General features: G+C 32.9%; 2 protein-coding genes across 3 annotated transcripts; one reads left to right on the top strand and one right to left on the bottom strand.

Moving 5' to 3' along the window:
• The first annotated feature begins 14,818 nt into the window (after positions 1 to 14,818).
• Positions 14,819 to 17,414, top strand: LOC145616545 (cytochrome b5, seed isoform-like). Its single transcript, XM_081671291.1, has 3 exons — positions 14,819 to 15,122; positions 16,345 to 16,411; positions 16,860 to 17,414. Exons 1-3 carry the CDS (start codon positions 15,036 to 15,038, stop codon positions 17,114 to 17,116), a joined length of 411 nt encoding a protein of 136 aa, XP_081527417.1. The 5' UTR covers positions 14,819 to 15,035; the 3' UTR covers positions 17,117 to 17,414.
• A 220-nt stretch (positions 17,415 to 17,634) lies between these two features.
• Positions 17,635 to 21,966, bottom strand: LOC145616661 (BTB/POZ domain-containing protein At5g48800-like). Of its 2 annotated transcripts, none has more exons than XM_081671422.1 (4): positions 21,744 to 21,966; positions 20,032 to 20,098; positions 18,728 to 19,903; positions 17,635 to 18,404 (listed from the first exon to the last, which is right to left on the bottom strand). In XM_081671422.1, exons 1-4 carry the CDS (start codon positions 21,806 to 21,808, stop codon positions 17,877 to 17,879), a joined length of 1,836 nt encoding a protein of 611 aa, XP_081527548.1. In that variant the 5' UTR covers positions 21,809 to 21,966; the 3' UTR covers positions 17,635 to 17,876. The 2 variants fall into 2 exon arrangements, with proteins under 2 accessions (XP_081527548.1, XP_081527549.1); XM_081671423.1 differs by lacking the exon at positions 21,744 to 21,966 and adding an exon at positions 20,195 to 20,589.
• Between the last annotated feature and the right edge of the window lie 2,294 nt (positions 21,967 to 24,260).

Consider the following 24,260-nt stretch of genomic DNA (forward strand, 5'->3'; position numbering starts at 1 on the left):
TAGCTGCTAAAAACTTACAATAATTCACAGAAAACTTGTCACAATTTATATAATGTGCTAAAGGGTAAGGAGTACCTGAAGGAGTATTGGAGGACGGAGTGGAGGGAGACGGATTGTTAGCAAACACGGAGTGAGTCACAAAATCTCGATGGCGTACATTTGGAAACTTTTCTCGGAAACCACGCCCCAAGGGCTCGGGAGCTGCTGCCCCTGCACCATCAGTGGCGTGACTGGAGGCAAAAAAAAAAAATTGAATCTTTAGGGTTCTAGCTCCGATACCATGTTAAATTGCATAAACTCACAACTTGACTTTTATTAATTGGGGTAATCCCCAATATATGCAAGCTTATTCCTAGTATTACCTTAATTAGGTTACTAGAAATAAGGAAATTCTACCAAAATATATCCTAATAAATTAATTGTTCGTAAATATGAGATTAACACTATTTATAATCACATTTGCCGTCCTTATAACTTATAATACTCCTAATAACACTAATTAATAGCTGGCTAAATTTATTATCACAGGAACTACTTTGTACTACTATATATTTTTTTAATTAAGGTGCTATTCCACTTAATTAATCTTGTAATATACTATTAATTAACTTTAATGTGATCTCATCAAGTTATGCACGTCTATGTTGATTTGGGCATCATAGCCACCTCATCTTCTCTGCTATCCCTCCTTTCCTCTCTACGTGATGCACATTTTTGGTGAATGTTCTCCATTAAAACAAATAGAGCCTTAAGAATGGAGGAAATATGTTTGAAACAAAGTGTAGGAGCTTAAAAGGTGTATTATTCACCAACTCGAGCTAAGCGATTTTACGCCTTTTGTTATTCTTTCCTCGCTTTGAAAGTGATGTACTTAATTATATTATATTATGGTTTGTTTTGTTCACCTTATTTTACTTATATCAAGTCTAATAAGTTCAAATAAATTTAATTAAATTCAAATAAGTTCAGTTTAGAAAAAATAAGTTTTGATAAGGGTTGTCCAAATCAAATTACCACTAATTTAATAAAAAAAATTTAATAAGGTCTAATAAGTTCAGAATAATTCAAATAAGATCAAATAAGTAAAAATCAAGTGAATAGAACACACCCTAAGAATAAAATTTGTACATGTAATTTTATCATCCTACTTTACTTGCCCAATAATTATTTGGGCATATTTTTTATAATTTAACATGTCCCATTTTTCTCTTAAAAAATATTTTAACTTATCACTTAAATTGGGCATTAATTAATTTATTTTTTCACCATCATATCATTAAATTATGTGAAATGATTATAAGACCCCCAAAAAGAAAATGGAATCAATGGACTAATTTTATTAATATAATTACTCTATGATTCAGACATGTTAGGGATTTTTTTTAAGGTAAACATGAAAAAGATACGAATTGAATTATTATTACATACAGCTATACAAGTATTAAATTTATGTTACGGCCGTCATTCGTCAAAATGAACGTGACTCCAACCTTGGGCCGACTAAAACCAAATTAATATTACAACTTTCAGAGTGTCAATAAATGAAAAATTAGTCAAACTTGTTCAAATCCTGATAATTTAGAAAACTAACAATAAAAAAAGTGAAAACACCTTTTTCTTGTTTTCTATAATAATGACAAACAAGCCCTTAGTTAAGGATGGGTTGTACTTTATGAACAAAAATTGTACAGGTAGGATTTATGATCTAGAATAAATTCTTTGATTGTCATGTAAAGCCATCAATGAAGTCCATATTCGTAGTACCGTACCATGGTTATTGTGTAGATTATATTGACTGGTTTAGGGTTAGCTTAACTAAATTTACCACGAATAGTTGTGACCTGAAATTTTTTATTTTTCTTAAAAGGTTTTTTCATCATGTACATTTAGAATTTTCTGTTTATTCACAATGTATCACTCGAATTTTTACAATACACCATATATATGCCCTTGAAGTTTTACAGAAATGCACCATATACCTTTAATGACTACAAGATGAGTAATGTAGTTTGGTTAGTTATGTCACTAAATCACCTCATCTTTTTGCTTTCCATCGAAACCACCCCTTCCCTTCCCCAACTAGTGAAGTTAAACCACCTCATATATTCATGTACGTCGATATGATTGATTTTGGGGGTGACATAAAAAAAGGAGATCTAGGGTAGTTTCATGGGTATAGGGGAAGGGAGGTTAGTTGGTTTCAGGGGTAAGGGAAGAAATTTGGAGTGGTTCGGGGCGTAATTATATCATCACTAAAATATAAAGCCGGTCTTGCAGTCAGGCCACAAGACATCGACACTTGGTATTTTAGTTTTTTGCCTAGTGTTGAGCCATGTAGCCGACAAATAGTATTATTGTGACACATAGGATGCTAAGCAAGCAAATTTTGGATAGATTTTTTTAAGATAAGAATATTGTATAGTGTTCTATTATTGATATAGTTCTAATATTTCATATATAAAAAAAGTTAATTATAACGTTCAATAAATATGTTATAAATCATTACTATTTACACCATAAAATTTGTTTTAAAAAGTTCTTTAAAATGAAATTCATTTATAATATATTTTAATTAAAAAATAAAAATCAATTAAAATAAGTTTTAATAAAAAAAATTAGTTTGGTAAAAATATTTTTAGTTCATTAGATTTTAAGTGCAATAAAAAAAAATATCAAGTTAATGTAACATAGATTTCTATTTACAAATAAAACTACAAAAAAAGTACATTATTATTTAAATAAGCGATATGATGTCGTATGTCTAAATATTTTACAAAAGGGGTTATATGATTGTATTTAACATTCAAGTTAAAGTTTAGGACAATCCGGACATCACTCGTGCTCAAAACTAGTTACCTTTAAAGATAAAGATTAACAAAGCTAACACTTATTGGTCACTAAGGATATCTGGTTCATTTTTGAGATAACTCGTGGGTGTATGATGTATTAAAAATAGTCCAGGAGTATATGATGAATAAGCAAGAGAACTCGGGGGTATACGATGAAAAAACCAAAAAAAGAATTTACTAATTATGAAATCTTACATTCATTTAAGTTGAGATTGACTCATCTACTCCTTACCCAATCTGTTGGTTAGTATAGAGAAGATTTAATTGTTGTGTGCAACTTGACAACTCCCCAATGTATCTACAAGGGATGCAACTGATAAGTGTTAAGCTAGGTAACATAAAATTTATGCTCTACATAAAAGTATATTTCTTTCAATCTTAATCATCACAAGCATTTAACTTTTGCTTTGTCCATGAATCAATTTTAACCACATTTTTTTTTAATAACAATATATTAAATAATGATACCAATAAGTAAACAATTGTATAAATACAAAGTGGATACAACATACAATATCGAACTATGATGATTGATGAAGGGTCGTTTATATTACACATACATTTACATTGAAATACCAAATCAAAAATTAATTAAAATTGGAACATCAATAGTTCAAAATCTATCATAACATACATTACCTGAAATTATAGTATAATATTTCATACAACAATTGCACCAAACGCAATGAAAACCTCAGCAACAACACAACCACATTACCACAAAACCAAAGGTTTATTTCAAATATAACATAATCCAACAACAAAGTAAAAGACGACGACAAGGATGATGAAATAAATTAAATGGTCATAAACCATATAACTAAACTAACAATGATATAAGATCTATCAAGTAAGATGATAGCACAGTTGTAGCCATTATTGCAAGCGCGCAACTAATGGGTTCAGGTTTAATCGGAGTTAGGGCAGATGGTAGAGCAAACGCATCTTTTAGTAGGAAGATCTAACTTTGTGGTTGTATCTGGATCACAAACCTCATGCGCTTCAAAATTTTGTGCTTTAGAATCAATACTATATACAGTACGGCAATTACCCTTAACTGTTATGGTCTTGAAATTTTGTATACAAGTTCCACTGATCGAGCTAAAGCTTTCCTCATTCACGCAGGCCGTCTTACAATCTGCTTCGCTTTTGCAATCGCCAGTTAGTAACGTGCTGTCCTTGTCGCAGAATTTTATCTCTATCAATCATCAAATAATTTTATCAAACACATGCATGGATCAATCCAAATTATGAGGGATCAAAACAAATTGGACGTATATATAACTTTTAAGAAAATATTGGATGAACAAAAAATGTTATGTATTGTGTAAGAGAGTGTATGTGTTGCATGTTTACTTCACTTTTATATGTATTTACTTATGTGATATTATCGGAACTTATTTTTTTATTTGATGTATAGTAATATATAATTAATAAGATCTTGAAATAATGTGAATTAAACATAGCCATTATAAAAAGAATAAAATCTAAAAGTGCATTACGTACGACCAACAAATAAAATTGGATGAAAACAAAAAAAAAATAAAAATGTAAGCAACTTTGAGCTACGTACATTATAATGTGGATTACAATATGTATGTATGGATAAAAGTTATACATGTGCATGCACAAAAAAAAAAAAAAAAAAAAAAAAAAAGAAAAAAAAAGAGAGAGAATTTAATCAATTAAACTAGCAATATAGGTACATATAATACATGGATAATAGTAATGAAGCATGCATAATGATATTATTAAAATTTATTAAGGAATAACAATTACTGTACTTTCTTAGTTCCAATTACTTATAGGCTTATAACACTTTGAGTTTTTGCATTCACACTTCCCTTTAACTATTCTTTCTACTAAGTATAATAATACTTCCTTCATGTTTTATTTATTTATTTATTTATTTATTTGAAAGAACTTCCTTCACGTATTAAAATGACCCAATTTTCTTAAACTTCCTTTTTCTAATGGATATTGTAGACGAACGCCCCTAAGCATTACATAACAATTTAAAATATTTTCTAAAATATTGTTAATTAATTTGATCGATATGAGAATGCATGTTAAATCACGCATCGATTAGTGTAATTAAAGCTCAATTTAATTTAATATTTCTACTACTAATAGTTATCTTATTCAGTACATTCGAAGCGTTCCTTAGCTTTTGACTTTTTAAATTGACACATTTATTTCCTTCGAAAATAGTTTACAATAATTATTAATTATATCTCGCTCTCCTGTAATTTCGTCCTCACTGTTACATTTTAAATTATTTCTCTCACCAAATAGGCTCATTGCTCCACTTTTATGTTGCTCTTTATTGTATTGTTGATCTCATCTCACATCCTAAATAATGCTATCAACGCCCTATACATAATTAACTTATTAAACCCTGCAAGATGACTAGATGTTGGATTTACCATGTATATAGCTACTTAACAAGTAGAATGGGGGAGAGTATGAAATTACCACCCTCAAGAACCACAACCATATCATAAACCTGATCAAGGTCATACTATACAGTGAAACTCATACATACCAGCTACACCAAAAACTACTTGGTATGATAGTGTGTAGCTAAAAGCACGTACAAGTATATTGTTAGAAAATCATATACAAGAATAAAAATATTAAATGGTATAGCAAGTTTTATTAGAAACATTACCAAAAGTCTTCTGAGCCTCAGCAACAACATTCAGGATAAGAAAGAGCGCAAAGAATAAAGCAAGACTATTATTGCTCGCCATCATCTAAACTGACGTAGTATTTCTTATTTATTTCTAATCAAAATTAATTATGTAATTAATTGTTTGTGAATATGAGATTATCTCTATTTATAATCACATTTGCCGTCCTTGTAACTTATAATACTCTTAACACTAGCTGGCTAAATATATTAACATAGGAACTACTTTGTAATCCGTATTAATTATTTTCTATGGTGCTATTATATTCCTCTTAATTGATCTTGTAATATATTAATTAACTTTAATGTGATCTCATTAAGTTATGCACGTCTACATTGATTTGGGCATCATAGCCACCTCATCTTCTCATCTATCCCTCCTTTCCTCGTGGTGCACGTTGCTTGTGAATGTGTTCTCCATTAAAACATATAGAGCCTTAACAATGGAGGAACAAAATATGTCCTAAACAAATTAAAGTATATATAAAGACCTTAAAAACTGTGTAATTCACCAAATATAGAGCCATTTTACACCTTTTGTTATTCTTTAGTCTTTACTCTCTTTGAAAGTGGTGTACTTAATTATATTAAGAATGACCTTCATACACAAAATGATACCCTTTCTGTCGTCCTAATTTACTTGCAGAATAATTATTTGGGCATATTTTGTACTCCGTATAAATTTACATACATGTTCAATTATTTTTCTTAAATTGTATATTTATTTTCAACTTTTTTCTCAAATTGGGTATTAATTTATTTTCTCTCCATCATTAAATTATGTGCAATGATTATGAGACTCAGAAAAAATTATGAGACCCAAAAAAAAAAAAAAAAATAATAACAATAATTGGAATCAATGGACTAATTTTAATAATAAAATTACTCTATAGAATTTCCAATGATTCACGAATGATTGGAATGTTTTTTTTTTTTTAGCTAAACATGGAAAAGATGCTACAAAGTATTATTACATATATACAACTAATACAAGAAGACTAAGTTCAACCTTAAAAGTACTTTGTCTAAACGAACGTGACTCCAACCTTGGGCCAACTAATACGAAAGTAATTTTTTAAGATTTTTGTTAATCTAATTTTTATGATCATTATTATTAGAAGATTGTGATTTGTTATTCTTCTACATAGCTGTATTCTTATTACATCGAATGTTTATAATAAAATAATATCCTGTCGTATTATTTTATAGCTGTTTATAATCAAAACAGATTAAACTTATGCGCACGTGTGCACATTAACGTACTCTTTCTGTTCGTCATCCTATGATTCCTTTCCTATGTAACCTCTCTTGTAACTCCATAGTTATGGATTGTTTATGGAAGCTAATTTTCTTCTTAATCCGGATTAATCCCTTGGATTGGGTGATTGCTTGCACCATTTGATATTCCTTGATTGGAGTCTTTTTATATTATGTGACTTCTAAACCTTTTACTTAAAAGTGACTTTGTGTGATACTCATGTGTCAGCCTTTGGAAACGAGCTAGTGAATAGAATTGAGCACCAAATTTTAATTTCAAGTCAGTGATATCACGATACACTTACTTTTCTCGATCATTGTTTCTTTTTGTAGCCTTAAAAACTCCATTGCACAAGTGTGAAAAAAAAATAACATTGCATACATTGACAAGATTGATCATTATATTGACCCATTCTCCATGTTTAATAAGTTTGACATTGTACACTTGAATCTATATTTTCTTGGTTTTATATTGCAATTAATGGTTGAACTTAGTCTTTGAAGATAACTTTATTAAATTGATGGGCTATTCTATCTATCACCAATTGATTTTAGTGAGGAATAATTATACTAGGCTCATATATGTCCATTCTCTTATTTGGTATGGGCTTGTGGTAGACTTAGTGAAGTTTATCTTGGTATCAAGTCTTTAGAATTCTAGTGAAGTTTAGCATAAAAAATATCCTTCAATGGGCCGTTTGGATGAAAATTTCACTTGAAGTATCTATACTCTTTTTGTCTCAAATTTTTAATTAGTTGGATTTGAAAGCTTTATTAATTACAGTAATTAAAAATGAAATAGAACAAAAAAGATTTAGGTGAAACAAGAATTTCATTTAGAGACAAGTTTATTTTTAATTTTTTTGGAACAAATGAAACTTTTATTTGTTAATAAAAACAAATTATAAGAGATAGTTTTGGGTGAAGTAATATTTTTATCTTCAGAGTAGATATTGATTTTTCTTACAAATTTGTACTCTTATACAACTTCATTCTCGTATCAAATCAATCCGTGACATTTTAAGGTCTTCCCGTTTGAGTATATGATAGAGTATAAAACATATTCCTGGGCCTCAACCATAAGCTGAAGCTTTTGGTTGAGTTGGTCCTCTAACATGGGATCAGAGCCAGTCTGACACAAAGGTCACGGGTTCGAATCTTATCTACCCCCACTTTCAAGTGGAATATTAAAAACTGGGTATGATTAAAAACTCAATTGCACTCAAATTGTGGAGGCTACATAGGTCTAATAATTATTTAATTCACACATTTTCAAGCTGGCGGAGGAAATTAATCATTTTTATTAGAGAAATATCTTGTAGATCTAATGTAAATGTGAGGATAGATTTTTTCATATGTTGTCTAGTTAACATTTTTTATTTTTCTATATGATGTAACGAGGTGAATGAATAATCTTGTTGAATAAAGCCATGTAATTTTTTTTTAAACAGATCAATTCATTAATAAAAAGTCATCTGACATCTACAAATGAAATCTAAATTAACAAATACATAAAATTGAATTAAATTAGGGTTTCCTTCATCAAAGAAAATATCTTGTACTGTGGTACATCTTTCGCACACATCGCTAGAATATACGGTCTTTTCGGAAAGATGGTCTAACGATTTGTTATGCCGTAAGGATGATTTTATCTGATTCGCTTAAACGCATTTAAAAACTTGACAACCATGACGATCCCGAACAAATATTTACTAACAAACTGACAATAGAGCAAAAGATGATTACCTTTTTAATAAACCCTAACACACAAACAACAACGAATGCACCAAACGACAATAAAAACCCCCCATAAACAACAAAATCAAAGCCTTATTTCACAAATAAATAAAACATAATGCAACAAAGTAAAAGACAACGAACGACAAAAATGATCAAATGGTCATATAAACCATTTAACCAAACAATGATCTATCAAATAAAATGATACCACAGTTGTAGCCATTGCAAGCGTGCAACTAATGGAATCGGATCAGATCAGATCAGATTAGAGTTATCCAGAGCAGATGGAAGAGCAGACACATCTTTTAGTAGGAAGATTTTTCCTTATGGTTCTATCTGGATCACAAGTTTGTTGTGCAAAGCTGTAAACGAAATCTGCTTGCGTAGTACGGCATGCACCCTTAACCTTCTCAGTAGTGAATTCTTGTATACAAGTTCCAGTGAACGCATCAATGTCTTCCTCTTTCAAGCAGGCGGCTTTACAATCTGCTTTGCTTTTGCAATCACCGGTCATTTTACTGCTATCCTTGTGACAGATTGTTGTCACTATCAATATAATCACAAAATTATTTTATTAAACACGTGCATAATGCATATATATGGATTAATGGATTCATTAGCTAGCGATAATCCAAAATAGGAGGGATGAAAATAAATTAAACGTGTATAAGAAAATACGGGATGAACAATAGGGTAAAATGTACTACTCGTATATGAGAGATTGAGAGAGTATGTTATACTCCCTCCGTCCTAAACATAGTTTCCATTTTCTTCCGTTCCAAATATTTAACAAGTTACTAAATATGAAATGAGACTATTAATTAAAAATATAAAATTTCCTATACTCTGTTTGGGACCTCAAACCCCACAACCTAATTAAATCCCACATTTTCTCTCTTTTTACTACCCCTGCCCTCCACTTGTTTTATTACAATACAAAAATACAAAAGAGAAACCTTTATACTCCGTATAATTGAAAAAATATTTTAGATGGACTCACTTGTAGTTTTTTTAAACTAATATGTGTCCATCCAAACGTCCCAAATATTTTGGGACGAGGGGAGTATTTACTTATATGATATTATCTGAATTTATTTTTTACGATCCGATTATCTTATTTGACTAAACTTATATGTAGCATAAGGAGTATCATAAGTTATCTGATTATCTGATTTGACTAAACTTATATGGACTCCCCACCCCAAAGGCCCTCTAGTGGGGTTTGATCATATAACCTCAAAGTTGGGAGATTCAAACCTTAACCACTTGACCAAGTTTTGCTTGGTAATTACAAGTACAAGTATATTGTTAACAAATCATATATATACAAGAATAGAAATATTGATAGTATAGCAAGTTTTATTAGAAACATTACCAGCTTCAGACTTCTGAGCCTCAACAACAATATTCAGGATAAGAAAGAGCGCAAAAAATATAGCAAGACTCTTGTTGCTCGCTATCATCTTAACTAGTATTTCTTCTTTATTATTTCTAATGAAAGACTTAATTATGTAGTTAATTGTTTGTGAATCTTTTCACTATGAGATTATCTCTATTTATAATCACACTTGCCGTCCTTGTAACTTATAATACTCCTAACACTAATAGCTGGCTAAATTATCATACGAAGTACATACTCTGTATTTTCAGGTGCCATTCAATTCCTCTTAATTAATCTTGTAAATATTAACTTTAATGTGATCTCATTAAGTTATGCACGTCTACGTTGAATTGGGCATCATAGCCACCTAGCTCATCTTCTCTTCTATCCAGGGGTGGCAATTCGGGTCAGATTTCGGGTCAATTTTGGGTTGTGCTTAAAAACTATCAAACATAGTTTAAAACTTAATATTATAAAGATATATGACATTTTGGTCAAATCGGATCAAATTCGGGTTGTTCAGGTTCGGATCGGATTTCTCTCTGTAACTTCAGGTCGGGTCAGGAATTGTCAGCCCTACTTCTATCCCTCCTTTCCTCTCTACGTAACGTGGTGCACGTTTCTGGTGAATGTTCTCTATTAAAATAAAGGGAGCCTTAAGAATGGAGGAACGAAATATGTCCGAAACAAAGTATATATATATGAGCTTAAAAAGTGTGTTATTTACCAAATCTAGAGCCATTTTACGCCTTTTGTTATTCTTTCCTCACTTTGAAAGTGGTGTTACTTAATTATATTAATAATGTGTTGGGAATATGCATTCCAAGTCCCGCAATGAAAGAAATAAGGAGGAGAAGAGTTCCTTATTAATGAGATGTTCACTACACTACTATGAGGCTTTTTGAGTTGTGCCCAAAAATTAATTCGTGCGGACTTGACCAGCCCAAACGGACAATATCATACTAGTGGGGGTGGGTGAACGTGTGCGGCGGCCCTTACAGAATGAACGGTATACACAAAATGTAAAGCGTGTTCTATGTAAGAGTAACCTATGACTGACCGAGTAACCCCTGACCAACCGAGTAACCCTTGACCAACTGAGCAACCTAAAATAAGTAACCTTGGCCACACGGTGTGGCCAGCCACATATAAATATTTGTGTAATACAGATGGATAGACTAATTTTAATAATAAAATTACTCTATAGAATTTTCAATGATTGGAATATTCTTTTTTAAGCTAAACATGAAAAAGATGCTACGAAGTATTATTACATATATACAAAATACAAGTATTAAATTTATCTTATAATCGTTATTTGTCTAAACGAACGTGACTCCAACCTAGGGACAACTATTACCAAAGTAATATTCTGAGCGTTAATCTGATTATCAGAAGATTATGATCATTATTATAAACAGCTATAAATTTATTATTTTATAGCTATTTAATACTACCTCCATTTCTTTTTAGTTAACACGTATTTCTTTTTAGGAAGTTATATTTTAGTTGAAACGTTTCCTTTTCGGATAAATTTTTTACCTTACATTTACAAGCTACCCCACTTGCTTTTTCATTCTCTATCACTCTCTCTCATATCTTTAATATATGTGCCTAAATCAAATGTGTCAACTAAATAGAAACGGAGGAAGTAGCTGTTTATAATCAAAACAGATTAAATTTGTGCACACGGGTGCACATCAACTCTATCATTCTCTTTGTCATCCTATGATTCCTATCCTATGTAACCTCTCTTGCAACTCCATAGTTATGACTTGTTTATGGAAGTTAACTCACTTCTTAATCCGGATTAATCTCTTGGACTGGGCGGTTGCATGCATCTTTTGATATTTAGAGGTGTCAAAACCACACCCGACCCGATTCAAAACCGATCCAAAAAATGTCTGATTCAGTTTCAACTCGCGTGGACATAATAATTTAACATGATACCTTTGAAATTTGACCTGAACTCATCAGACCCGATCCGCACATCTGAATTGATACCTCTATTGATATTCCTTGATTGTTCTATACATTCTTGGAATTTTTTCAACTCCCTCCGTGTTTTAATAAGTGTTACAATTACTTTATTAGCAAAAAATTACATAAAAATAATATATTTCTCTCCTCTCATGGTCCCCACCCAACCCAACCCACTATTACTTTATTTATTATATTTTTCCTCTCACATTCATTACTTTTCAATAAACTATTAACCCACTATATTTCTTTTACAATTTTTTAATACTCCAACTATCCCACTTACCTTATATTTTATTTAGTCAATTAAATTGCCTAAAATTATGTGCTGATCAAACTGTAACACTTAAAAAAAAAACACGGAGGGAGTATATGAGCAGAAGTTTATGTGACTTCCACACCTTTCATCTAAAAGTGACTTTGTATAATAGTGATGTGTCAACCTTAGGAAACGAGTCAGTGAATAAGTTGAACACCAAATTTTATTTTCAAGTCACTGATTTTATCACCACACACTAAATTTTCTCGATCATTGGGCAAAATTGGCCGTAATACCCTAAAGTATGGCTTAGGTGCACTGAGCAATCTGAAATTTTAGTAGTAGCCAAAACACCACCAACTATGGTGTAAAGTGTGATACATACCTTAAATGAAAAATTATGGCCACTTATCTCATCGAATTAGGTGAATCTTCGCTCTCCAGAACAATTTAAAGAAATAATTAACAATTCACATCCACTTGGCAAGGTCGGATTCACCTCTTTCAATGAAATAAGTGGTCGAAATTTTCATCTAAGACACACGTCGCACCTTACACCATAGTTGGTGTTGTTTTGGCTACTAAGCAAAGTTGAGGGTGCTTAGTACACCTAAACTATACTTCAGGGTGTTGCGGCCAATTTTGACTTGTTTGTTTTTGTAGCCTTGAAAACTCCATTAATTACACAAGTATGAAAAAATGACATCATTGCACACATTGACTGGATTGATCATTATATTGACCTATTCTCCATGTTCAATAAGTTTGACATTGCACACTTGATTATCTATATTTTCTTGGTTTTATATTGCAGTAGTTTTAAGGTTGAACTTAGGGCCTGTTCTGATTGACTAAATTGAGCTGAGCTGAACTGAACTGAATATTTTATGAGAGAAGGAAATTAAGAACTGAATTTAACTTAACTTAACTTATTGGAACTGAATTGAACTGAAAATAATATGAAGAGAACAGACCCTTAGTCTTTGCAGACAACTTTATTAAATTGATGGGCTACTCTATCTATCACCAATTGATTTTAAGGAGGAACTATGATAAGCTCATACGTGGCCATTCTCTTATTTGGTATGGGCTTTGTGGTAGACTTAGGGCCTGTTCACATTTACTGAACTGAACTGATTGGAGCTGAACTGAACTAAATTGAACTGATTGGAGCTGAACTGAGCTGAAATGAATATTTTATGAGAGAAGGAAATTAGGAGCAAAACTGAACTGATTGGAGCTGAACTGAACTGAACTGATTAGAGCTGAACTGAACTGAAATTAAGTAAACGTGAACAGGCCAGTGGTGGATCTAGACAACTTTCTTTTGGGGGGGGGGCGAATTAATGTTCAATTTCTAAACTCAAACTAAGATACACACTGATAATAATATATAATAGTGTCACCTTATTTTTTTAAAGTATCTATAAAGTATTACTCCATATTAAAATAAATAAATAAATAAATAAAATTAAACTATCAATTTATAATTCTATGTACTCGTTATATATTAAAAAAAATAATTTACCTGTCAAATAAAAGTGAAAATATAATAAATTATGAATAGCAATTAATCTCTCATGAATCATTATTGGCATTGGTTTCAAAAAAAAAAAAAAAAAAAAAAAAAAAAAAAAATCTTATTGGCATTGCTTACATAGAATTTAGGATTTTTTTAGAAAAAAAGTAGAATTTGTATTGGCAAAGTTGGCAGGCTGGCAGTGAGCTACTGACATTTATGTATTGGTGAGATGGGTCGAATTATCATATGTGATCGAGTTTGGGCCAAGTAAAAACAAATAAAAGAAATAAGGAACATACGGTTGTTTTTGGATTGTTGGTTGCGGCTACATATTGGGATTTTTTCTAAGTTCTTAACATTGTTTTGGATCAGATTCTAAGGGGGCCAAGCCCTGACCAGCCCCTTAGAAGATCCTCCTCTAGAACAGGGCCTTAGTGAAGTTTAGCTTGGTATCAAGTCTTTAGAATTCTAGTGAAGTTTAGTATACAAAAATATCTGTCAATGGGCCTGTTTGGACAAAAATTTGGCCCAAAGTATCTATTAGGGATGTTGGTGGTATTCCCGTCAAAAAAAAAGAGATGTTGGTGGTAGCTTTGGATGGTAACTACACTCTGCTAATCTGTAGCGGAACATAATTACATTATTCCACAATAAACTGTTACAACCTCAAACTCATACTCATACGTATTAAACCTGTCAATTTTGGGGGGGGGGGGTTCGGATTAGATTTTAGGCCGTGCTAAAAAAACTATATCAAATAGTGTAAAAACATAATATCATTACAAAATATGATAAATGGGTCAAATTAGATTGAATTCGAGTCATGGGTCGGGTTAAGGTTCTCTCTCAGTAACTTAATATCGAGTTCGGATCGGGTCAGAAATTAACAGCTCGTAACGCAAACAATAAACAAACATGAAAGTGAACACGAGGTACTCGTATATAGTCGTATTAGCCTATTAGGACTAGAACTTTCCATGCTATCTAACCCCCAAGGCCCCAACAATCCCTCACAAGTACACAAAAACACACTCAAGAAGATCCAAAATCATATGAGCCACAAAAATTAGTGAATAAGTGAGGGAGTATGGTTGTTGGTGAATGCAACTAATACAAAAGCAAATTGAGGTTCACCTACCCTCTAATTAACAACCCAACTTCCTTTGTTCTTTCTTTTTCGGCCCACCAACCCTTTTTCAATTTTTTCTGAATCTTCAACTTTCAAATCTCACTCACCCACCCACTCTTTTGCCATTCTTTCTCCATCAAAATCAAATCTTTTACAAATTGGGATAATTTTCTGGGATAAAGTGGTTGTTTTTGTTTTACAATTTGTTTGATTCAAATCAAATCCAATGGGTGATCAAAAAAAGGTCTTCACTTTAGCTGAGGTTTCTGAACATAGCAATCCTAAGGATTGTTGGCTTGTTATTAGCGGAAAGGTTTAATCTTTTTTCCAATCTTGGTTTTAACTCTGAATTTTTAGCTAATTTTTATTGAATTGATTATTTATTTGTTTGATTTAGATTCATGATTTGAGTATTTGATTTAATTTTAAGGGTGTAACAAGGGGTTGATTTTGAAATTGTAATTTGATCTATGTTTAGTTGATGAATTTTCATGGTTTGGCTACTTGATTTGTAATCAATAATATCTTTGTTCAATTTGACTTTGATTGTTTTTAATTATATGTTAAGTGTATGGTAGTGGGTTGAATTTGAAAATTCAGTTTGATTTATGCTTTTGGTTCAGGGATCCTTGATTTGAATTTTGAGATAATTGTGAATTTATGATATGATGATTCATGATTGTTTGCATGCTTGTTATTGGTCGAATTGTGGGTAAAATTCAATTTAGAATGTTGGCATAGTACTTAGAATCTTAGATTCAATAAAATGATTGAATATTCTACTTTTGTAAAATAAAAATTGAATAATTGAAAGAATAAAGAAGCATCTGAGGTAAAGTAGATTTCTGTTTATGCATTATATTCCTGGATCTTTTCTAACATAGAAGGATCAAGGCCTCAAGGGTTATATTCAGGTCGAAGCGAGAACATGAACTACATCAGGGAAACTATTGTAATCAGTCTAGCTATATAATTTTACCTTCTAATTAATTAAAATCTATTGTCTAAATCATCAACTATTTTATCCCCATATTATTATAAGTTCATAAAAAACCTCTAGATTGAAATGTCTCATTTGCTTTGACTTTTGATAACCCATCACTTTGTAGCACTTCCCTCTTATTGGGCTGTTTAAAATGCTGGTGTAGAAATTGTTACTAAATACCGAATGTGGAGGTTCTTTGAAAAGGGTAACAAATGGTTTTAGTAGAATGTCGAAGCCCATATCATGGGGCAATAAGTAAGGTTAATCCTTGGATTGTTTGATCTGTGAAGAGGGAGAGGAGTAGCAATTTGTCTGGTTTCAGTGTTTCAAATCATTCCCCTGTCTTGATTATTGGCGGTCGATTTTTGTGGCAGCAGCTTTAAGAACTAAGAAGGCATAAGTTTGTGCAGGGACACTACGTTAGACTCAGTAGAAGCTTTTCCTTTGAGACATCTATTGTTTGACATGTGACTATAAACATGCATCTTTTATCCTGTGTCATCGACTGTATCTTTTGAAGTTTCTAAGGTTTTTACATGTGCTGTAACAGGTATATAACGTGACCAAGTTCTTGGAAGATCATCCTGGTGGTGATGAGGTTCTGTTGTCTGCCACAGGTCAGTAACTAGTCCATTTATACACAATTTAAATATTGAGGTTTCCAATTTTCTTGTAAAATGTCTTGGACTCTTGGTTATATAGAGCAGGAAGGCTGGAAAAGGAAGCAAATTCATTTATTTTCTTAGCTTTACATATAATAGGAGTATTATGTCATTCAGAGTGGTACTTTATTGAGGAGCTATTATACAAAATCTTTATCAGTAATTTAAAGAATATATCATCTTACTACATGGCCGACTTCTTTAGACATTGAAATGGTGTCTTGTAAATTGATTGACACACTCAATGAACCTGAATCCTGACGAGATAGGTAGATGAGAGTGAGAGCCTGAGAGTAGAAGAAATTCTTGTCAATTCAATATGAACTTATATACTGATGCATCATTGCCTTGTAGCTTCTGATTGCTAAGAAGGAGATCATAATGACATGTGCTTGGTATGCAGGAAAAGATGCAACCGATGATTTTGAAGATGTGGGTCACAGCAGCACTGCCAGAGCTATGATGGACGAGATGTTTGTTGGTGACATTGATACTGCTACTATTCCTACCAAGGTCAAATACACACCACCAAAACAACCACAATACAACCATGATAAGACTCCGGAGTTCATTATCAAGATCCTTCAGTTCCTAGTCCCCCTCCTCATCTTGGGTTTCGCTGTTGCCATGCGCTTTTACACCAAGCAATCAGCTGAATAACTTTAAGGTGGCCATCTCGTGAAGAAACAAAGATGATCGTCGATAAGAATGTAGTATTTATGGAGCCACTCCCTACCAATTAGAAATGTCCTGGGACAGGGATCAGTAGGATATGTGCCTAATTTCTTCAGCTTCTTTTTTGGTTTATTTGGTGTTTTTACTACCTTCTTTTCTTCTTCCCCCTCCCCCCAATTTTTCTGTGTGATTTTAAAATTACAAGCAATTTGTACTCCGAAACTCACCACCATTCCTTCAGAATTCTAAACTTCGAGCCTTTCGAAACATTCTCTTTATATTAGATCTGTCACTGCTCTTTTTCGCAGTATTTTGATTTATCTATACATATTCCTCTTGGTAACATTGGCAGCCATATAAAGAAGAATTTAGTGAAAATATACAAACACCTTAATTATATACGGAGTAGTTTAATCCTTAGTAACTATGATTAAAGTAAATATAACCTGATAAAATATAAGGTTGCATTGGATATAAGGTACAATCCTGCTTCACTGCTTAAATATTTTAATAACATCTGTGCATATATATATATATACCAAAAATAAGAGATTTTCTGCAAAGTCAATACAGGATCTCCATTTCTTTGTAACATTCTCAAATTGAAAAATAAGTGTTATCACTAAGTTAAAAGCACAAACTCATATACAAAATTCAGAGGGCAGAGGTTAACAAGCAACAGGCAAGAAAATGGAAGCTGAAACCCCATTGAATTCCTGTTTGCATTGCTCGTCGCACCATAACATTAATATGTTCTATCAGTAATTTTAGAATCTGTCCTCTGTGACTGTCTGGAAGGACTAGGAGAACTTGATGCCCTGGAAGAACTATGTCCAAAGAAGCTTAGCTTGCCGAGCTTCTTTGAGAAAGAGCTCATAAATTTCCGAGAACCAGATTTTTGCATGGTCCTTTTCATACAAACATGATCCTTTTCCAAATCATTGAGTCTCATTCTCATGCGAGCCAGCTCAAGCTTTAGCTCTCGATTTTCTCTCCTTAGTGAAGCATAGTTGTCTTTGGGAGACATTGATGCACTGAGAGCTCCACTATTGACACGCCATGAATGAAACATTGGCTTAGGTTCCTCCTCAGGAAAAGAGCAGCCTAGGGCATTTCGGAGTCTTAGCTGCTCAAAATAGAGCACTTGGACTATTGACTGTAGAGGAAGCCGCTCATTTTGAGCTGCATGCGCCCCTGCTTCTTGTGAGAGCTTTTGGAAGTCAATCAGCTTGCAAAGCTTTCTCTTCTCTGCATCCGATAAACCTTGATGTGCCTGCTTATACGAAAGAAGATAAGTCATTCATCACTTTACAGACAAGTTCAAATAACTGTTCTACAGGTGAACTAATGTAGCTAATTTCTATAAAGAATACCAGTATATATTAAACAAATTCAAGCATTGGGAGGCAATGATAAGAACATTAAGCCAAATATTCTGCATTTGTCATTTAGTATTACGGTTTTCTTGCTGTATGAATAATGCCCTTATGTAACTCCACAGATTTGAGGGGAAAAGTGCAGTCAAAGATGACAGTAAGTCCTACTCTGCTCATATCTGCAAACAATATTAGTCCATGCATAATTTGTGTTAGTTACCTTCAAATAAACATCAATGGCCCTATATAGTCCATCATGAATGGTTCGAGCATGTTCTGGCAAAGCTTCTGCAATAACTAAGAACTTGTTAAGCTTGAGGTTTGCATCCGGGGCAATCTCAACAAGGTAATTGTCCACCAACTTTGAGACTTTGAATAGGGCACCCTGTGAAGGTGACTGAGGACTTTCTGATTCAAAAACAGAAACATTTTCCAATTCTTCTTCACTATCATCCTGCTGGGAGAAGTTTACCAAAATCCTATGAACCGTGTCCACATCAAATAGCGTATCTCCAGCATGGCGAAATGAAGGAATCAAAAGGTCATCCAAAGTGGCCATATCTAATTGGGATCCAATCCTTCTCTCTAGATCAAGCCTGCAAGCAACAGAACAGTCCAGCAGAATAGCACTCCTCAGAAGCCCAAAGAGGAAACTAAGTGGCACGACGAGTTTCTCTACTGGCAATAGACTGACAATTGTTTCAACCACAATTCTTTCATTGCTACCAGCCCCAGCAATAACATCTGGTCTTGATTGACCAGAGACATTCCACAAGCTGGCTTTCTTTGTCAACTCCTTTTCTGCGTAGTTTATAAGAGAAGCACCTATACTCTCTGGTCTAACCCCTCTACATTTCATTGCTGATATGACTCTCTGATACATGTCTACTCGAAGGACTGAAAGATCTTCAATCCACCAGTCCCCGTCACATTTCACAGCAGGTCGGCTTAAGTTGAGCCTCCCTGAGCTGCTGTACTCCAACCTTGAAAAACTTGAAGCAATTTGTTCTGTACATGCCTTAGAGGCTATAGCATCAATGCATCTGCCAACTATTTTCAGCTCATCAGCCAATGGGAGAAGGTTTTCACATTGCTTTAGAACTTCAACACACATTTCTAGGTTCTTGCAGACTACACTGTCAAGGTATTCTTCAGCTCGAGATCCAAGACTGTCTTTCGAGTAACTCTCAGTCATTTCAAGGTAATCAGAGACACAACAGAGCTGGGCAACATTAGCTGGTGTGATCTCAAAGTTATTACCATAGCAAAACTTTGCTGCCAACTCAAATGTTTCAGCACCTCCAGGTAGGTTGAGAAGCTCAATCTTTGATTTATCAGAATCTCGGCAATCAGCTATTAACCTGCGTAATCGCCCACTGCGAGAGACTAAAGGGAACTGCATATAAGACAGAAGATAAAGCAGACTATGCATCAGATTTATACATGACTAGACCACCAAATTAGAACATATACAAATAATCATCAGAATTATGCATGAACTGATAAATGCTGTCAGAAGCTCACCTTATGAAGTGCATAAGTCCCTCCAGGAACTTCTATGATTATATCACTGGGAACATCCCTAAATATCCTACAACAGGAAAGCAAGCGAACACAGTTAGAGATGAAATTCAAGAGTAGAGTTACGGAGAAACCATTCAATAAAAAAGAGCATTAGTATATATACACAATTGTCATGGTGATGCTGTATGTGAAAGAATAAATGTTCAAGAAATTTTTTTCTTCTGACAACTTTTTTTAACATTATGAAAAAAACAAAGTTGGAGACTTGGAGTAGGAGGTATATTCACTGATGACCCGAAAAAGACAACTCTAAGTACCACTAGTCAATAAAGGTAGATTCCGAAATATTCCTCCCTATCACCTTAGATGTCTAACATGCCTGAGAACCTTTGGAATGGTTAAAAAATTAGATTAGAACATAATACAAAGAGAAGTTTATGTAGAGAATACTAAATAATATTTGAAGAAAACAAAAGGAAAAGAAGACAATTTAAGTGAAATGGTACAAAATAGTAGTAGAAAGCAAGAAACCAAGAGATTAGTAGTAATAGAAGAAGGAAATGCTTCTTCATTTAGAGTCTTTGCCGTACAAATGAAGGAACGAAGAGATCAAGAAGAATACAATCATAAAAGGTTCCCTTAAAAAGAAGAAATTAGGAAAATGACTATTCACTTGTCTGCAAGTATGTATGAACTTGAAGAATAGGGTTCAACAACTATCTGAATTATTCGCAATTGTGAGTTTGTGACTTATTAGGGAGGGATACTAGAGGTGAAATGTACCCTACTAAATCCAGCATTTCCATGACTGCTCAATCACCTGAATCATATCAACAGCATTTTGGGTGATCGAAAAAACTGATTAAACTTCGAAATTTGGGAAAAGCAGCAATTCTTAGGGATCACAACCAAGGTTGTACTGTAAAATATAAAAAGTACTGACAACACTGAAACCAGTAATTCAGTACATCAGAGATAGCAGAACCGGCTAATCGTTTTTCAAACACATAATTATCTTAAACAATTACATAACTTAGCTTCTAATGCCTTAAGTGTGATTTGGACTGAAGAACCTTTCAATAGATGGTTAAGGGTGGTGTCAAAATTGGCGTATCAAATGCTCTTTGACTTACAATGTGTGATGCTAGACTCTATACCAAAATTCTAGTGGTCCTGTAATTGACCACACCAAATAAATCGAATTTCTTCCATCAACCGCCCCATTTGACCTTTACTCGAAAAAAAACACATTCATTTTTGAGTAAATCTCACTTCCAACACCATGATGTAACTACACACATTTGGTTGAATCTCTGAATTTTCCATAATTTTATTGCCAACTCTAAAACTAGTGCTAATAAACGTCGAAATTCCCAGAAAAAAGAAAATAAATATAAGGATTAAGAAGATTCAAAGGGATGATCTTCAGAAACAGCAAGTGAAAATTAACCAAAATCCATCAAAAAAAAAAAAACGATCAGAATTTTGAAGATATAAACAATACCCATTAAAAAACAGATAAAACCCAGAAAATTAACATGATCAGCTCAGCTGAAATTATACTCAAACACTTCAACTAACTTTACATTAAAAAACTTTAATGGAAAAAACTGAATTTTGTACAGGAAAAATAAATTGAGCTCATCAAAATTCAAACTTTTTGTAGCACCAAAAAAAATAATTCTTATTAAGAAAGGCGGTATAGAACAAACCATTCATTGCTACGCTGTCGCGAGCTTTTAGACAAGGGAAGTTGCTGCCTATCAGCGCGGTCCATTGACAGAGAAGAGATGAAGAATAACAAAGAAAAGAGAGAAAATGAAGGGAAAAACAGAATTGGGATTCTTGAGTTAGAAGACAGAAAAGATAGTGGCAGTGAAAGTGGGGCTAAAGAGAGTGAAATGAGGAAGAAACAGAGAAACTCAGCAAAAACAAAGACAAAGACAAAAACCCAGGTGAAGATGTTTGTTAATTTTTAATTTGTTTCCGTTTTTTTTTTTTTAATGACGATTCATATTAGCCGACCCCAAATCATTTTAGGACTACGGCTTTGTTTTTGTTGGGGGGTTTAGGTAGTTGGGGTATTTCGTCGAGCAGGTGGTGATCATCAAAGGCAAAGATTACTCTTGGCCATACTAATGGCCCTATAAAATGGTGGGTCATACTCATCATCATCAATGGTAAACAAATTTTCACTCCAAAAAAAAATTTTGATGAGATTGAAATATTTATGGGAAATTATAATGAAAATTAAAATGCCGTTAAAGAAGCGCAAAAAAGGCAAAGATAAAGAAGTCAAATCTTGTGGGAAAAAAGCGGGAAAAAAGGTAGTTAAAATGGGGTGTGGGAGTGGGGGTTTGACATTATTATATATTTATACTAACCTATAGTTTTTTTATATAATTAATTATAACCTATGCTTTTTAAATTTTGTCTTTATGGAAAGGTGAAAAAACAAAATGATGATCACATTTTTGTACCTTCACTTTTTGTAAATTGACAAATTTGCCCCATGATTAGAGGTTTTGTTTTTTTTGTTTTTGAAGGATTAGTAGTTTTAAATATTGGATTTTAGGATTAGATAATTTAAATTGTCTCCTTGATTTCATGTTAAGACAATGATTATTCAACTTTTTTAATTGTAAATTTAAGGAGTGATTTTAGCATTCTTTAGGAAGTTTGACATTTCTAATAGTTTATTTTAGGGTAATTAGTAATGCCCTAATAGATAATATGAGTGCTATGATTATTTAATCATTACCCTATTTAAAATCCTCTCCACTCCCATATCAAGATATAAAGCTTTTTATTTACTCTAACTCTCTAAGCACATGAATTCGAATACTTGATCATACATTTTAATTATATTGGTTCACCCAATTAAGAGTTTAGAATGGAGGAGGTAAATTATTGATCATTTAATATATACTTACTAGTTAATGATTCGTATATAATATGAAGATGAGTTTTTGGAGTAATTGAAACACCGATTTATCTTAAATTTATTTAGGGATTTTATCTTAACTTATTCAGTTATACTCCCTATATATATATATATATATATATATATATATATATATATATATATATATATATATATATATATATATATATATATATATGTCTTATTATAGTTATAAAGAAAATTATTTCAAAATTGATTACAAATTATCCCGATAAAGAATGTCACGGTCAAATTATTGTGCACATGGGGCACACAAAAAAAAATTTGTTTACCTTGATGAATATATAGGATGGAAAAGTATATATGACTAATAATGATGTCCTATATACAAGAGACATACAACTTAAATCACTTATTATTGTTTGATCTATAAATTACCGATGTTGGAGTAGATTATTTGACATAAAATTTGTAAAAATGACAGTGAAAATGTAATAATCTTAATTACAAGATTACATCACTATCATCTACTATTATGTTGAAGTATATCCCACCAAGTAACACATGTAAGAGTCCCACATTGGTTTAAGATGAGAGAGTTAATCACTTTATAAGGTTAAGGGGCTACTCCTCCCATTGCCATATGGTTTTGGGATGGAACCTCCTTGGACTTGTGAAGTGGACTCTCTCTCTTAGTTTGCGGGTGCGGCCCAGGCCCGCGTTTAACATGGTATCAAGAGCAGGTTGAATTTTTTTTCCAACAATGGTCGGAGACAACACGTCTCCGTTATTGTCACTTCATTCTCTCGAAATTTCACCCATTACACCGTTTTCCCTTGGGTTGCAAGGTCAACCTAAGAATTTTTTAACTTCTACCCAACTCAAAGTTACCAATTTCCATGATAAATATGATAGAATTTGCAACACCAACTGTCTTGTGGAGGTCAATTGTGATTTTCATACAACACCAAATGATTGCTGCAAGGACTCTGCTTGTTGTGCTTTCCATGTGCGTACTAATGCAGTTTTGGGGTCGAAGGTTTCGGCCGAAAGCTATTCCGATCTTGGTCATGAGGGCTACAATAGCCAGGGGGGCAGTGTATAGTGCAAACTAATGTAGTTTCGAGTGCTCATATTAATGCAATTACGGGATTGTTTGGTAATGTTAATGTTCCCGACAATCGTTTGAATGGAAAATTTGATGTTACTTCTTGGATCATTGACACAGGGGCAACTCACCATGTAACCGGAAACAAATCTTGGTTATTCGATATGCATAGTTTTGAGTGTCCCGTTGGTCTTCCCAATGGTGACACCGTATTGG

This window comes from Chenopodium album, chromosome 26, assembly GCF_948465745.1.
Source record: "Chenopodium album chromosome 26, dcCheAlbu1.1, whole genome shotgun sequence".
Lineage (NCBI taxonomy): Eukaryota > Viridiplantae > Streptophyta > Magnoliopsida > Caryophyllales > Amaranthaceae > Chenopodium > Chenopodium album.

Excerpts from the sequence above, each read along its gene's own strand:
- LOC145616545 (XM_081671291.1), top strand. The coding sequence starts at position 15,036 with ATGGGTGATCAAAAAAAGGTCTTCACTTTAGCTGAGGTTTCTGAACAT. Across the intron at positions 15,123-16,344 it reads GGCTTGTTATTAGCGGAAAG|GTATATAACGTGACCAAGTT; the intron begins GTTTAATCTTTT and ends GTGCTGTAACAG. Across the intron at positions 16,412-16,859 it reads GGTTCTGTTGTCTGCCACAG|GAAAAGATGCAACCGATGAT; the intron begins GTCAGTAACTAG and ends CTTGGTATGCAG.
- LOC145616661 (XM_081671422.1), bottom strand. The coding sequence starts at position 21,808 with ATGGACCGCGCTGATAGGCAGCAACTTCCCTTGTCTAAAAGCTCGCGA. Across the intron at positions 20,099-21,743 it reads CGACAGCGTAGCAATGAATG|GATATTTAGGGATGTTCCCA; the intron begins GTTTGTTCTATA and ends TTCCTGTTGTAG. Across the intron at positions 18,405-18,727 it reads CCATTGATGTTTATTTGAAG|GCACATCAAGGTTTATCGGA; the intron begins GTAACTAACACA and ends TCGTATAAGCAG.